The sequence below is a fragment of the Ctenocephalides felis genome, unplaced genomic scaffold (assembly GCF_003426905.1).
Source record: "Ctenocephalides felis isolate EL2017-DRISC unplaced genomic scaffold, ASM342690v1 CF-g0.4_SCAFFOLD_03668, whole genome shotgun sequence".
In the NCBI taxonomy this organism is placed as follows: domain Eukaryota; kingdom Metazoa; phylum Arthropoda; class Insecta; order Siphonaptera; family Pulicidae; genus Ctenocephalides; species Ctenocephalides felis.
Genome location: NW_020539822.1, coordinates 752 through 15,275, shown reverse-complemented (window position 1 = coordinate 15,275; position 14,524 = coordinate 752). Strand labels below are relative to the sequence as shown.

At 30.6% G+C, this 14,524-nt stretch overlaps 2 protein-coding genes and 1 pseudogene across 2 annotated transcripts; 1 reads left to right on the top strand and 2 right to left on the bottom strand.

The window, feature by feature from the left end:
* Window positions 1-221: 221 nt before the first annotated feature.
* On the bottom strand, window positions 222-482 carry LOC113390835 (proteasome subunit alpha type-5-A-like). The gene has a single exon (XM_026626921.1). The coding sequence runs from the start codon at window positions 480-482 to the stop codon at window positions 222-224; it is 261 nt and encodes an 86-aa protein (XP_026482706.1).
* A 3,479-nt stretch (window positions 483-3,961) lies between these two features.
* On the top strand, window positions 3,962-4,933 carry LOC113390836 (annotated as a pseudogene).
* A 6,392-nt stretch (window positions 4,934-11,325) lies between these two features.
* LOC113390837 (probable Ras GTPase-activating protein) lies at window positions 11,326-13,967 on the bottom strand. The gene is made up of 2 exons (XM_026626922.1): window positions 13,829-13,967; window positions 11,326-11,417 (listed from the first exon to the last, which is right to left on the bottom strand). The coding sequence occupies exons 1-2, from the start codon at window positions 13,951-13,953 to the stop codon at window positions 11,339-11,341; spliced, it is 204 nt and encodes a 67-aa protein (XP_026482707.1). The 5' UTR covers window positions 13,954-13,967; the 3' UTR covers window positions 11,326-11,338.
* Between the last annotated feature and the right edge of the window lie 557 nt (window positions 13,968-14,524).

Sequence of the window (14,524 nt, the reverse complement as noted above, 5' to 3'; positions counted from 1 at the left end):
ATTTGTTAAGTGATAAAATTTTGGGGAAAAAACCTATCTTTAGTTCGTTCTGTTTCGAATAATAATTCTTATCCTTCATATCTAGTTAATAACGTCATTAAAAATAGATTAGAGTTTTTACAAAACAATTTAAACAGTTCTTCCTATCTTAACAATTCTTTTTAGCCATCTATGATATATCGAAAACACGAGTAAAGCGCATTTGTTCTACGTTTCCCTTATTACCTCGAATCAGCGACATGTCCCGAGAAGACACATCCGATATGATCGTCGATTTCTATGATTTTCTGGATACTTCCTGGAACGACAAGAGGAGACCTCTCATTTTTCTCAACAGCCAGGATGACCCCTTCGTGGGTTTTAATGCCAATTGCAGTGGAGCCCAATTTAATGGCTTCGACAGCATATTCCACTTGAAACAGCCTACCTTCCGGAGAGAACGTGTTGACGCCTCTGTCGTATTCTGTTCTTCTCAGAAACATTGTAAAATATTGTTGGATATAGTAAATGTCATATGTTATGACCTGGAATGGCTTACTTGGATTGGATTTTTAGCTCGCTTTTGTCATTCATTTTGCTTGCATGTCATTCATTTTGCTTTGCTTTGCATTTTGCATTTTTAGCTCGCTTTTGTCATGGATTCTAGCAGATTCACTATTTTAGTACAAACTATTTTCAGAAAACTCACGATTTTATAAAAACTTTTTTTTCCATTTTTTTTTTAAAATCGAAATTATTTTCATTATATCTCAAAAAGAATAAAAGATACGAATAAAAGCATATAGATAAAAATCAATGGGATCTTTCTGGCATATTATTGTTTCTTATTATTTTTCTCTCACACAAAATTGACAGGGTTATGAATGTTTAAAGGCGGGCGCGCCGCGCAAATAGGAAAAAAAAGTTTTTATAAAATCGTGAGTTTTCTGAAAATAGAAGAATCCATCAAGATGTCTATAATGAAGTGAATTCTAGATGGAATGTGAATTACTTTAATTTTGGTGGAAATGGCGCTCATTAAACCAAAAAATTTAAAAGAAAAAAACTTTGTATATGCTTCTTATTTGCATGATAGCTCACTCATTTTACACGCAAAAAACTTGCAACAGCACTCATTTTGAAGCTTATGTGAGCACTATTTTTTATTTATTTATTTATTCATTTATTTATTTATTCATAAGCAAGCCGTAATCAATAATAATAGATATAATACTATAAAACCCAATTTCACCAAAATGGATAAAATGCAAAACCTCGACACTAGATGGCTTTAAATACAACAATTAAATCTTGAACGAAATAAAAAACGACTTTGCTCTTTCAAATCTTTCTTAATATTTTTCCTAGAACATATAATAATGTAATACCGAATAAATTATGTAATACCGATTTATTAAGATTTTTATTGACATTATTTTATTCATTACATGATTGTCGTTAGAATGTATATTTTAGGAGATATTTGCAAAAAAACGAAGAAAAACGCCAAAAATATATGAATCTTTAGTGGCCAGTAACTTGAAAAGTATTAGTTTTCTTAAAAAACTATAAAAGACATTTTTTTCTTATAATTAGTTCTTCTATCGATTTCTGACATTATTTTGAAAAAATGTAATTACACAATTGAGAGGGGGTGTCACCCCCCCGGGGGGTGATGGCGCAACCCGAATTGTTTTCACTTTTGAACTTGAGGGTAAAATGAACCTAATTCCAAAATTTCATTCAACTCGGAGCACAGTAAAAAAATTCAGACCTAAAACGCTCCGTTTACTGCACTATATACGTTTCAGAGGTTTCTGAACATTTTGCAATACCTAAGAAAATATGGATGCCTGTGTATTTTTTGTATAGCGAAAGAAATGCCTTTAAGCATCCCAGACTAGGTCTTTTGTCTGGGTATGTCGGACTCGATACCGCCTGGGTATAACACCGACTAAAACCTCCGCTTTGCCCTTCAAATCAAAGTGCTCAAAATAAAATGTTCAAGTTATTGGAACTTATGTCCTGGATGTTGTTAACAAGTTTGTTTAAAATTTAGTATCAGAGTATATATAGACATTTTCATGGAAATTTAGTCAATTTTATCCAGTTTCTACTGAACTAATAAGTTAAGAAAGCGCAGAACTAAATTTTTAAGTTATTTGAATAAATGTAAAAAAAATGTCCTGAAACCATATATGACCAAAAGACAGAGCGTTGTAACTCGTTTTACTCAAAATTTTAGCACTAAAGTATATAAAATGATTTATATGGTATTATTTTAAATTTTACCTAGTTTCTGCTAAGCTAATAAAATCAGAGTGCCCGAAACGAAATTTTCAAGTTATATGAAGAATTGTGAAAAAAGGACCCCATCCATATATTTGGAGGGCATCAGTCGAGCATGTTTTACTCGAACTCGCGTTCCAACTTGTTTTATTCAAAATTTTAGTATTAAAGTATATAAAGCAGTTTATATGGTACTTTAGTAAATTTTATCTAGTTTCTACTGAGATAAAATTAGAGTGCTCTAAATAGAAATTTTAAGTTATATGACAAATTGTCGAAAAATGTCCCGAAACCACATATGGCTCAATGCTAGGCGTTGCAACTCGTTATATTCAAAATTCTAGTATTTACGTATATAAAACAGTTTATATGGTATTTTTATAAATTTCATCTAGTTTCTGCTAAGCTAATAAATCAAGATTGTCTGAAACGAAATTTTTAAGTTATATGACGAATTATAAAAAAATGTCCCCGTCCATATTTCCACCTTTGCTATTCTCTAATAGCAAAATGTAGTCGATCTGTTTTAGTTATATGCAAACTCGTGTTTCAACTAGTTTTATTTAAAGTTTTTAGTATCCAAGTATATATAATAATTGATATAGTAATTCAATCAATTTTATCTAGTTTCTGCTAAGCTAATAAATTGAAGTGCCCTAAACAAAATTTTCAAATTATTTGAAAAAATGTAAAAAAAATGTCCTGAAAGCATATATGGCCAAAGAACTGAGCGTTACAACTAGTTTTACTTAAAAATTTTTATTAAAGTATATATGTTAATTGATATAGAAATTTAGTAAATTTTGTCTAGTTTCTGCTAAGCTATAAAAAATTAGAGTGCCCTAAACAAGATTTCAAGTTATATGAATAAATGTAGAAAAATGTCCCCATCCATACATTCCCTGACTGCAAAATGAAGTTGAGACTATTGTGCATTTTAGTTATAATCAAACTCGTGTTTCAACTAGTTTTTTAAAGTTTTTAGTATCCAAAATATATAGTAATTGGAATGGAAATTTAGTAAATTTTATCTAGTTTCTGATAAATTAATAAAATTAGAGTGACAAAACGAAATTTTCAAGTTATATGAATAAATGTAGAAAAATGTGCCCGGCCATATATTGCAAATGGCGAGTTTGAACTAAGACCAGATTTAATCAAAAATTTTATTTACCTTTACGGGAAGTTAATTAACAAGTCAATAGAATACATCACATGGTTAATTTACACAAATCTCTCTTGAGTTATAAATAAAAACAAAAAAGATAAATACACAACACAAGATATAGATTTTTTGCAATGGCTGTATATTTAACACCTTTCCTGTTAGTTTAACAAACAAAACACAATTTTTACTTTGTAAATTAACTGGGATTCAGCACTATGAACACTTTTTCACATTTTTTAACGTTATAATTAATTATTCGCACTTTTAACTGTCCATTTGAAACATTTCAATTTAACACCGAGAATGATTTGACAGCTCAGAAAATTCTTTGATAAAAAAGCATTTATCTATCGTTGGTACCACTGTATGATAAGGTTATAAAAGTTAAGTTGGTTTCTGTCAAAATAGTAAATATTGCATAATAAATTCTGTCAAAATAGTAAATATCGCACCATAAATAAAGAGTTTTTCGTGTATATTATAGTATTTTCACATTTAATACTAAAAAATCAAGTTTATATACTTCAACATCTTTTGCTAGAGAATAATCAACAAGAAAACATTTTCTAACCTCAAAATGGATTTCAAAGGTAAAGTTGTAATAATAACAGGAGCAAGTTCCGGAATAGGCGCTGATTGTGCTCAACATTTATCTAAACTCGGTGCCGACTTAACAATAACCGGTCGAAATCTTGAAAACCTCAAAAAAGTCGCTGAGCAATGCGAAGGCACACCCTTAATCTTAAACGAGAGAACTAACCGACGAAGCCTTCGTCAAGCAACTAATAGACGAACCATAAAAAAATACGGCAAACTCAATGTCCTCATCAACAATGCCGGCATGTTGGAAACAGGCACCATCGAGACAACCAGTCTAGACCAGTACGACAGAATCATGAACGTTAACATGAGATCTGTGTACCATTTGACAATGTTAGCAGTGCCTCATTTGATCGAGACGAAGGGAAATATAGTGAATGTCTCGAGTGTTAATGGTATACGCTCTTTTCCTGGTGTTTTGGCTTATAATATATCCAAAGCGGCTTTGGATCAGTTTACAAGATGCGTTGCTTTGGAACTGGCGCTTAAGCAAGTTCGTGTTAATTCTGTTAACCGGGGGTCATTATTACTGAGATACATAAACGGGGGGGAATGGATGATGAAACTTATAAAAAACTTAAATAATAAATACATATACATACAGGTATATATATATAATAAATATATATATATATATATATATATATATATATATATATATATATATATTAATATAATTTATTTTTAGAACATTGCAAAACTACTCACGCCTTAGGACGTCCAGGACAAGTAAGTGAAGTATCCAATGCCATTGCGTTTCTTGCAAGCGAGCACAGCAGCTTTATTACTGGTGCTTCGTTACCGGTTGATGGAGGCAGACATGCCATGTGCCCACGATGAAGTATTATAGAACAAATAATATAAATACTATACATTCTATAATATACTACCTCCGCACTTCAAATAGATATAAATAGTTATTAATTGCTGTTGATATCCCTAAAATGTATATGGTTTAATGTGTTAAATATTTTTGTATTTATATAAATAAAGTAAAACCAAATCGTATTTACCTAAAGACATTTTTCTCAATTTGACGTTATCAAGTTAAATCCATGGTTTTTACATCATCATGTCCTGTAAATTAATATTCCTTCGATATTAAACTCAAGACATATGTATCAATCTCAAGTCATTACTTATCAAAGGGTCTTACATAAAAATATTATATATATATATATATATATATATATATATAAACAACATCCATTATTTTTTATATAGATATAATATATTCATATATTTCTTTGGTTACAACAGATACATTCATTTTCGCTTACACATATAAACCTTAAATGAAGAAATACTGCTTTTTAATTTTCTAATTGTTAATTTGTTTAAACTTACTTTATATTTATATTTATATATATAGTGTGTGTTTGTGTGTGTATAAAAACTCCATAAAAATAATAGACATCAACCCATTTTATAATAGTAGGTACAGATAAATATAAATACTTATAATGATATTAATAACCATTGGATTTATACAAAACAATATATATATATATATATATATATATATAAATATATTTAATAAATCAGATTAAATAAACCTAAATATTACCATTAACGTTTATCAAACAATTGCATAACAATTTCATTTCAATTATCCAATTTCTGATTTTTCACACCTTAGCAGTATTACGAGAGCTAATATAGTTAATAATTAATAATATAAATATATTTGTACAAAATATTATTTATTAAGAACATTGGTCTGCACTCGTTGAAAAATTCATACCACCAAATTTTGGAAAGCACAAGGATTTTTCATATCGATAAATATGTTAGTTAATATATATTCTATACAATATTGATGAAAGAATAAGCAATTTGCAAAATATAAAATAAATAATACTTTGCTGGTGGTGAAAATATTGTTTTTTGTTGATTTTCATAAGTATATTCTTTTGAAGAGTTTAGAAGATTTTTCAAGCTCTAGAAGATCCTCCAAGACTCAAAAGCTTCCCAAGAATCTAGAAAAGATTCAAGACTGACTTTAAAGACTCCAGAAGATCTTTCTCAAAAGCTCTACAAGATCCTAAAAGACTCTCCAAAGATTTCCCATTTCCCAAAATCTAGAAAGATCCTCCAAGACTCTAAAGATCTTTCAAGACCCTAGAAGATCCTCCAAGGTTCAAAAGATCTTCAAAAGCTCTACAAGATCCTAAAAGACTCTCCAAAGATTCCCAAGAATCTAGAAAGATCCTCCAAGACTCTAAAAGATCTTTCAAGACCCTAGAAAATCCTCCAAGGTTCAAGAAGATCTTTAAAGACTCCAAAAGATCTTCAAAAACTCTACAAGATCCTAAAAGACTCTCCAAAGATTTCCAAGAATCTAGAAGATTCTCCAAGACTCTAAAAGATCCTCCAAGACCCTAGAAGATCCTCTAAGGTTCAAGAAGATCTTTAAAGACTCCAAAAGATCTTCAAAAACTCTACAAGATCCTAAAAGACTCTCAAAAAAATTCCCAAGAATCTAGAAAGATCCTCCAAGACTCTAGAAGACCTTCCAAGACCCTAGAAGATCCTCCAAGCTTCAAGAAGACTTTAAAGACCCCAGAAGGTCTTCACAATCTACAAAATCCTCAAAGACTCTCAAAAAATTTCCCAAGAATCCTCCAAGCTTCAAGAAGATTTTTGAAGACTCCAGAAGATCTTTAAAAACTCTAGAAGGTCCTCCAAGACTCTAAAAAATCTCCATGCCAGTCTCAAAGACTCTAGGAATCTAAAAGATTCTCCAAGACTCTAAGACATCCTCCTAGGCTCTAAAAAAACATCTAAGACTCTAGTAGATCTTCCAAGGCTTTAAAAGACTCTCCAAGACTTTAAAAAAGATTCAAAATTCTAAAAGAACCTCCAGAACTCTAGAAGATCATTCAAGACTCTCAGCAAATACTCCAAGACTCAAAAAGATCCTCAAAGACTCTAGAAGAACCTCTAAGACTCTCAACAGATTCCTCCAAAACTTTTAAAGAACCTCCAAGACTCTAGAAAAATTTCCAAAACTCTAGAAGATCCTACAAGACTCTAGAAGATCCTATAAGATTCCATAAAATACTCCAAGACTTTTGAAAAACCTCCAAGGCTCTAGAAAAAGCTCCAAAACTCTAAAAGATCCTACAAGATTCTAGAAGAACCTCCAAGAATCTAGAAGAAACTCCAAGACTTTAGAAAAAAAAACTCCAAGACTATAAAGATCCTACAAGACTCTAAATTCCTACAAGATTCCCTAAGATACTCCAAGACTTTGAAAAACCTCCAAGACTCTTAGAGATCCTACAAGATTCTAGAAGAACCTCCAAGACTCTAGAAAAACCTCCAAGACTTCAGAAAAACTACAAGACTCTAGAAGATTCCCTAAGATAATCCAAGGCTTTTGAAGAATTTTCAAGACTTTAAAAAAACTTCAGAACTCTAGAATATCCTACAAGACTTTTGAGTATTTTCCAAGACTCTCATAGATCCTTGAAAACTCCAGAAAATTTTGAAAGACCCTCAAAAATTCCACAAAGACTCTCAAAAGATCCTCCAAAACACCCGAAAGATCCTCCAAGACTCTCAGAAATCTCAAAAATTCTAAAAACATCCTAAATTTTACAAGACTTTAAAGATTCTTGAAAAACACCGAAAAATGATCAAATATAAAAAATTTCAAGACTCAAAAATGTTCAAGGCTCTGAATCACAGAGATCCCCTGAGACTAAAAAAATCTCAAGATTCTGAAAGAATTCTTCTAGATTCTCAAATCATTCTTCAAGACTCTCAACGGATGCTTCAAGGCTCGGAAAGACCCTAAAAGACTATTAAACTTTCTTCAAGATTTTCTTTAAAAAAATCTTTATAAAGATTCTTTGGGGCCTCCTCAAGAGATCTTCCAAGACCTTCGAAGACTCTGATTAGTTGTTGATATCGAATCGATTAATGATACACCAACTGTATCACTGTATATTTATATATACTATAAAGGGCAGCTATACAAAATTATATAGTTTATAGTTATAGTACAGCTTGTAGCAGCATTTAACATAAAGAATAAATCAATAGAACTTTGGAAAAATTAAAGAAAAAATAACACAGTTTAAATAACTTAGTTTTTCCTCAATTTTTCCAAAAGATCATATTTATTCTTTGAAATAAAATCGCTTCAACGAGTTATGATAAACATTGCTTGAAAATGATAAAAGCATTTGCAACTTTAAATATATATATATATATATATATATATATATATATATATATAACTAATTCCTATTATAAATACTTATAATTTTATATACATTTAGCTATTTGTGCGTACTTACATTTAAGCAACTAAAATACTATATAAACAGAGCAATAACCATAAGAGTATAATAACTTATAATAAAATATATATATTGAATAAAAATTTAATGTTGAACAAACAAACATTTTAAAAAAAGTATATAACTTAAGTTTATAATTACAAACTAGAATATATTAATAATTTATTTACATTACTTGTCGATTTTAGTAAAATCAATAGGCAGTATTGAATTGAAAAAATTAATACAATTGGCCTAGTTGGAGGAATAAATAACAAATGTGTAATTGAAACATTACTTGTAATGTTATTAACGTAGACTTAGGAGCCAATTCTGCGGTAAAATAGCCGCGTCTAATTATTTGCTGTGCGATCAGGCGTATTTTACATATAAAACCATATGTTATAAATTAAGGTGACCATACGCCTGGTTTGGCTGGGATTTCCACCTTGTGTCCCGGGTTTTCTAAAAGCATTATTTGTAAACGATTTAGATCTTTTGTCCCGGATCGTCCCGACTTTTCGAAAATTAATAAGTAAATCAACAAAAATTATGAAAACATTTTTTTTTCAAAATAATTATGAAGAAAATTGAATAGAATTTTATACAAGGCTCGAAAGCTAAAAAAAGTTAGATCGAAAAAAAATAAGATAGTTCTTATAAAAGTCCGCAACAATTCTGATGAAAATGAATTGAAATAAAAACTATTTTTTTGTTGTATCCTTAAATAAAATTTGTTATTTCTCTGTCCCGGATTAGAATAGCCAAAAATTGCCGTCCCGGTTTTAATTTAAAAAAAAATACGGTCATCTTATATAAATGCGTATCACGAAGATGCAGTTATCATAACATTCTTCCTTGCTTTGTTTATGTGTAAAATACGCCTGATCGCACGGCAAATAGATAGACATTTTCTTAAGATAAAATAATAATATAGCGTTGCTATAACAACGCAGGATTGGTGCCTTATATTATCTGGGCCTTGCATAAAAAAATTTAAATAAATAAATAAATTGCTTTAACAGATTCTTCTGAAATGTAAAAATTCATCTGTTAAAACTGTGACTGTCTAAAATCTTGTCGATATCAGAAAAAAGTTAAATCTTCAGTAACTTATGTAAGGCCAGTAATATAAATCTATGTAAATATATATATTTATATATGTATATATATATATATATATATATATAATCCATAATATAATATATAATAGACAAATTTTTGATTTTTCAATAATTTGATTTATGTTTCAATCCGAACAATTAATAAAAAAAAAATCCGTTTTTTGCATATGCTTATTTACGATGTTTCGGAACCGTATATATTCCATCATCAGGTTTTACTGTCAAAAACAAATTATTTGAAACAATATTAATAAATAAATCATTTGATGATTACAGACGATAAAGGACACATCGATAGATAACAGAATGTTTAAAAATGTATAAGTGAATAATTAACTATGTGCCTTGTGTAAAATTTAAAAAATGGTGAAACAAATATTATTTATTCGCATCACTAAATTTTTTTTAACATAAAACCCTTATAATGAAACGTATCCAGTTCCGAAACGTCGCAATTAAACATCTACTAAAAATTAATTGTTTTGTATTCTTTAGATTAATCTTAGGATTAAAGACATAAATCAATTTACTGAAAAATCCAAGATTCATCTATTATGTATATATATAAATATATATATATATATATTAGGGTGATCCTTAAAATGGTCATTTTCGAATTTTCTTGCTCCCAAGGACTCAAATGGTTCCAAATTGATAAAAAGAAATTCTCTTGAGGTTTTAGCTCTTAATATTAACATTTAGATAGTCCGCAATTCAATTAATAGCTTTTAAGTTTATTTTTAATGTTTTTTCAGATGTAATTTAGCAAACAAATGAATGAATAAAATTCATTCATTTGTCGCTAAGTTATACCTAAAACATTTTTTTTTAATTTTCAAAATTTTTTCATGCTCTTTCCATACGAAGTTTGATTGAATTGCGCTGTATCTAAACGATAATATTAAGAGCTGAAACTTTCAGAGAATTGTTTTTTTATCTATTTGGACCATTTGAGCCCCTGGGAGCAAGAAAATTCGAAAATGACCATTCTAAGGAACACAATAATATATATATATATATATATATATATATATATATACACCTAAGTCTGTTTTTACACGGTTTTGATATAACACGGTTTGAAAATTGAATATTTTTAATTTTTTTACACGATTTTATTCCATTTAGCACGATTTGAAATTTTATGTACTTAAATTTTTTTGTCAAATTTAATTTTTGCGAAGTATGTTCATATCACAAAAAAGTATTTATGAAAGAAAAAAGTCTGAAACCATCGATAGTATCGATAGTTTGCGAACACTAGCTTAAAGATTTAAGTGAATCCCCCTTTAGCGCGTACAAACAATTTTTACTGGTCAAAGCAAATGTGAATAGCACTAATTTAGGGAAACCTTAAAATTGAATAACCTATTTTTTTCGTTCACAACATAGTTTTTTAGTTCCTGAACTTGCCATACATTTAATTTATATTACTTTTAAGATTAGAGTGCATATCTTTTTTATCATTACTTACTATACTTGTGAAAATAAGCATTATTTGATTTAATAAAATAAACATAAATTCTTGTTTTTAAAAATTCTTTTTTCACTAATTTTAATAGGTTTTAGAGATTAGGAACGAATCACCCATTTTTGTATAAGATCTATGTCTTTTTTTACACGTTTTTTTTTACACGGCTTCTTCTGGAACCAATCTACCCTGTAAAAACAGACTTAGGTGTATATATATACACACATATATCCATATATATCTGTGTCATTTATCCCTACGTATCTTTTCCCTTAGGCTTCGTCGTCGGCGTCGTTATTCGAGTTGGGGCTGTTCAGATTGACCGCAGTAGGGCCCGAGGTGTGCCTGAGGCTGCTGAGGGCGCTCAAAAGGCGGCTGTTGGCGGCGTCGAGGGCCGCTATTTGCTGTCCCTGGGCGTCTATAACCGCTGCTTGTGCGACAGGGCCAGGGACATCTTCATTTGTTCGCGTTTGCGCTCCTCTTCGACACTCAACATCCTAGAAGGTAAATGATACGATGATAAATGATAAATGATAAATAATCTAGTCGTAAGTGGCATTTTGCCTTAAGGGGGTATTCTACTGTAGAATTTTGAAAAAAATCGAAAAATGGTTTTTTTCATATTTTCAAAGTTTAGTTATTCAAAAATATGTCATTAAAAGGATTATTCAAAATTACTATAATTTCCTGAGTTATAGCCGTTTTAGTGACGTGGCCTCGGTTCGGGTCCGACTTGTCTCAAAACTTTGAACGCGTTTTTCTCGGAACTACTTTTTTCGAGCTGGCGGTTCTCTATACATCTCTTTATCGTATGAAACCTTGCCCAAAACTATAACTTTTCATTTAGTATTTTAAAAAATCGGACTTGTTAAAAAAACATGAAAAAAATATTTTTTTTTTTAAACTGCCGCCATTCAAACAAAAATTTTCGTATGAACATATCCAAGGTTCATACGATAGCGGCATCTATAATAATTAAGAATCCATCTATTTTTTATGTTTCAAATCACCAGGAGGGTTGGAATCATGCACGCCAGGACACCCTCTTTTTTTGAGTTTGAATTGACTCTATTCTCATTAATTTTTTTTGTTAACTTTTAATTTAATTTTTTTTTCTAATAATTTTTTGTGTGATAATAAAATATCAATAAACAAATGATAAAAAATCGATGGTAAAAATATTATTTGTTTCCTTTATACAGCGCTTCAAAAACCGGGCGAAATTCATACCTCTACAGTAGAATACCCCCTTAGGGGCACAACTAGTTAACCGCCTAAAAAAGGTGATTTTTGGGAATTTATATTAAACTAGTTGGTTTGGTATTTAGCCTTGAGGCAAGTTACATGAGCTTTCCGATATGTGTAAATAATCGACTTATTAATAAAAAATAATTTAATGATGATTGATTAGAAGTATTCCGAGTGGATTTATTACACATAATTGAAAACGAACGACAAACTTTGACTCGGAGTATTTTCCAATAGCAAATTTTCAAAAATCACCAGTTTTTATAATTGAACCAGTTTCCATAGGACTTAATGGTTTAGTATGTTCATTAAAACCAAGTACTCTATCGTTATACCAAGTAAATCGTCTAATTAACTTCCCGTAGGGCAAGTTATAGTAATCGAAAAAAAATCGAAAATGAAAATTTTATATATCTTTACGTTTCAAAGGTTTCTGAACATTTTGGCATACCTTAGAAAAAATGGATGTATGTGTGTGTGTGTGTGTGTGTGTGTGTATGTATGTACGTGTGTGTATGTATGTGCGGATACAAATTTCGTCGACGATTTCGGGAACACGGATCAACCGATTTGAATAATTCAAAAACATTCGATTCGTATTGATAAGGAGACGTGCTGATTAGTTTTTGGCAAAGGCAGGTCTAGCCGTTTCGAAGATCCGGGGCAAAAAGTGCCGAAAACGGTAACTCAGTTTTTAAGAGAACGAATCGTCCGATTTTAATAATTCAAAAAATATATTTACTTATATTGCCAAGGTGAAGAACTAGTCAAATTTCATAAAGGCAGGTCTAGCGGTTTCGGAGATATAATGAAAAAAGTAAAAAAAAATGCCATTTGGCGGTCAAAAATGATCATTAGACATATGCACATCAAATTATCAGATATTTTAGAGATTTTAATAATAAGTATAAATTTGGTTTACATTCCTATGGGTTCCGTACCAACCGTTTACGCATTAGACGGCGACTTTGATATTTCGTCTTTATGCAGTTAAAGCAGTACGATTGCTTTGAAAAAAAGTTTAGATCTTCCAAAATATGTCAAAATAAAGAAAAGATTATTTTTTCAAAAAAAAAAATTAAAAAAAAGTCCAATTTATAGTTTTTTTTCAAAAATGTTAATGTTTTTAAAAAAAAAAAATTTGGTACGGGAAGTTCCAGCAATTTGCCTTAAGGCACGATGCCTTAATTGCCTTAAGACAGAATTCCACTTACTGCTAGTTTTAATTTTTTTTAAAATGTTTTGTTTTTTTTAAAAAAAGTCAGTTAAATAATAAATACACGTGATATCTTACTATACCCCTCCAAGCTAAGCACAGTATAAGTGAAAATGCCGAAGAGAATTATTTGCAAATGCGTTTAGACTGTGACTATGTGGGAGCATTTTTTCACTTTTGTGTAAATATTTTTTTTGAAATTGAATTCGAAATGAAATGACGATTGTTAATGTTCTGGAGATATTTTGATTTATGATTTATGATTTACATTTGATGTGCTGAGATATATAACAAGATAGCAAAAATAATGAAATTTACAGTATTTGTAATAATATATTTGAAAACGTTTAAAATTTCACGATATTTCATTACGGTACTAGAAGTTCCAGCAATTTGCCTTAAGACACGATGCCATACACCACAAGTATTATTTTTCTATCCTACCTGGCAATGATACTCTTCATTTTATTATCATCGGACACAGTATACTGCTGGTGTCCGTTCTTCCCACTCCTCTGCAACTTGGCTTGCAACCTGTCGATAGTCCTCTGCAACCTTGCGATCTCCATTTCGCACTGCTCCACAGTCCTGTGTTCGATCTCTGCGAACACTCAGACCTCGACTGAATCTCTGACTCACTGGAACTATCAGTCTCCACCAACCTTCTCGATAACTTCTTCTGCAAACTGCCTGAACAATGGACAACATCTGCCGATTGATAGGCACTCTCTGGATCATATTCTCACTATCGTAGTTCAGATGATGGTTTGTTACGTGCTGGTCATCGTAGGTGGATTTGTTTTTGTAACCGTGGGAGCACTCGTAATTTGTTCATCGAAGTTTAGGTTGAGTTTTTTAAATAGCCTCGGTTGCAGTCGTTGTTGTACCCAGTTCCGTTTTTGTATCCTTGTTGATCAAAATACTGCAAGCGTTTGTTCGAAGAGTTTTGTAAACTTGTATTGGAGTACGAGTGGCTTAAGTTGGAATTTGGGTAGTACAAACTGTTGTTCGAATGCGAATGTTGCAAAGGGATACCGATATTGGTGCACCGGACTGGATTTATATCATAATTCCTGTGGTACTCGTAGTTGTTTCATACCCATAATCCGGTGAATTTATTTTATCCAAAGATCTCTAAAC

Excerpts from the sequence above, each read along its gene's own strand:
- LOC113390835 (XM_026626921.1), bottom strand. The coding sequence starts at position 482 with ATGTTTCTGAGAAGAACAGAATACGACAGAGGCGTCAACACGTTCTCT.
- LOC113390837 (XM_026626922.1), bottom strand. The coding sequence starts at position 13,953 with ATGGAGATCGCAAGGTTGCAGAGGACTATCGACAGGTTGCAAGCCAAG. Across the intron at positions 11,418-13,828 it reads ATGAAGAGTATCATTGCCAG|GATGTTGAGTGTCGAAGAGG; the intron begins GTAGGATAGAAA and ends TTTACCTTCTAG.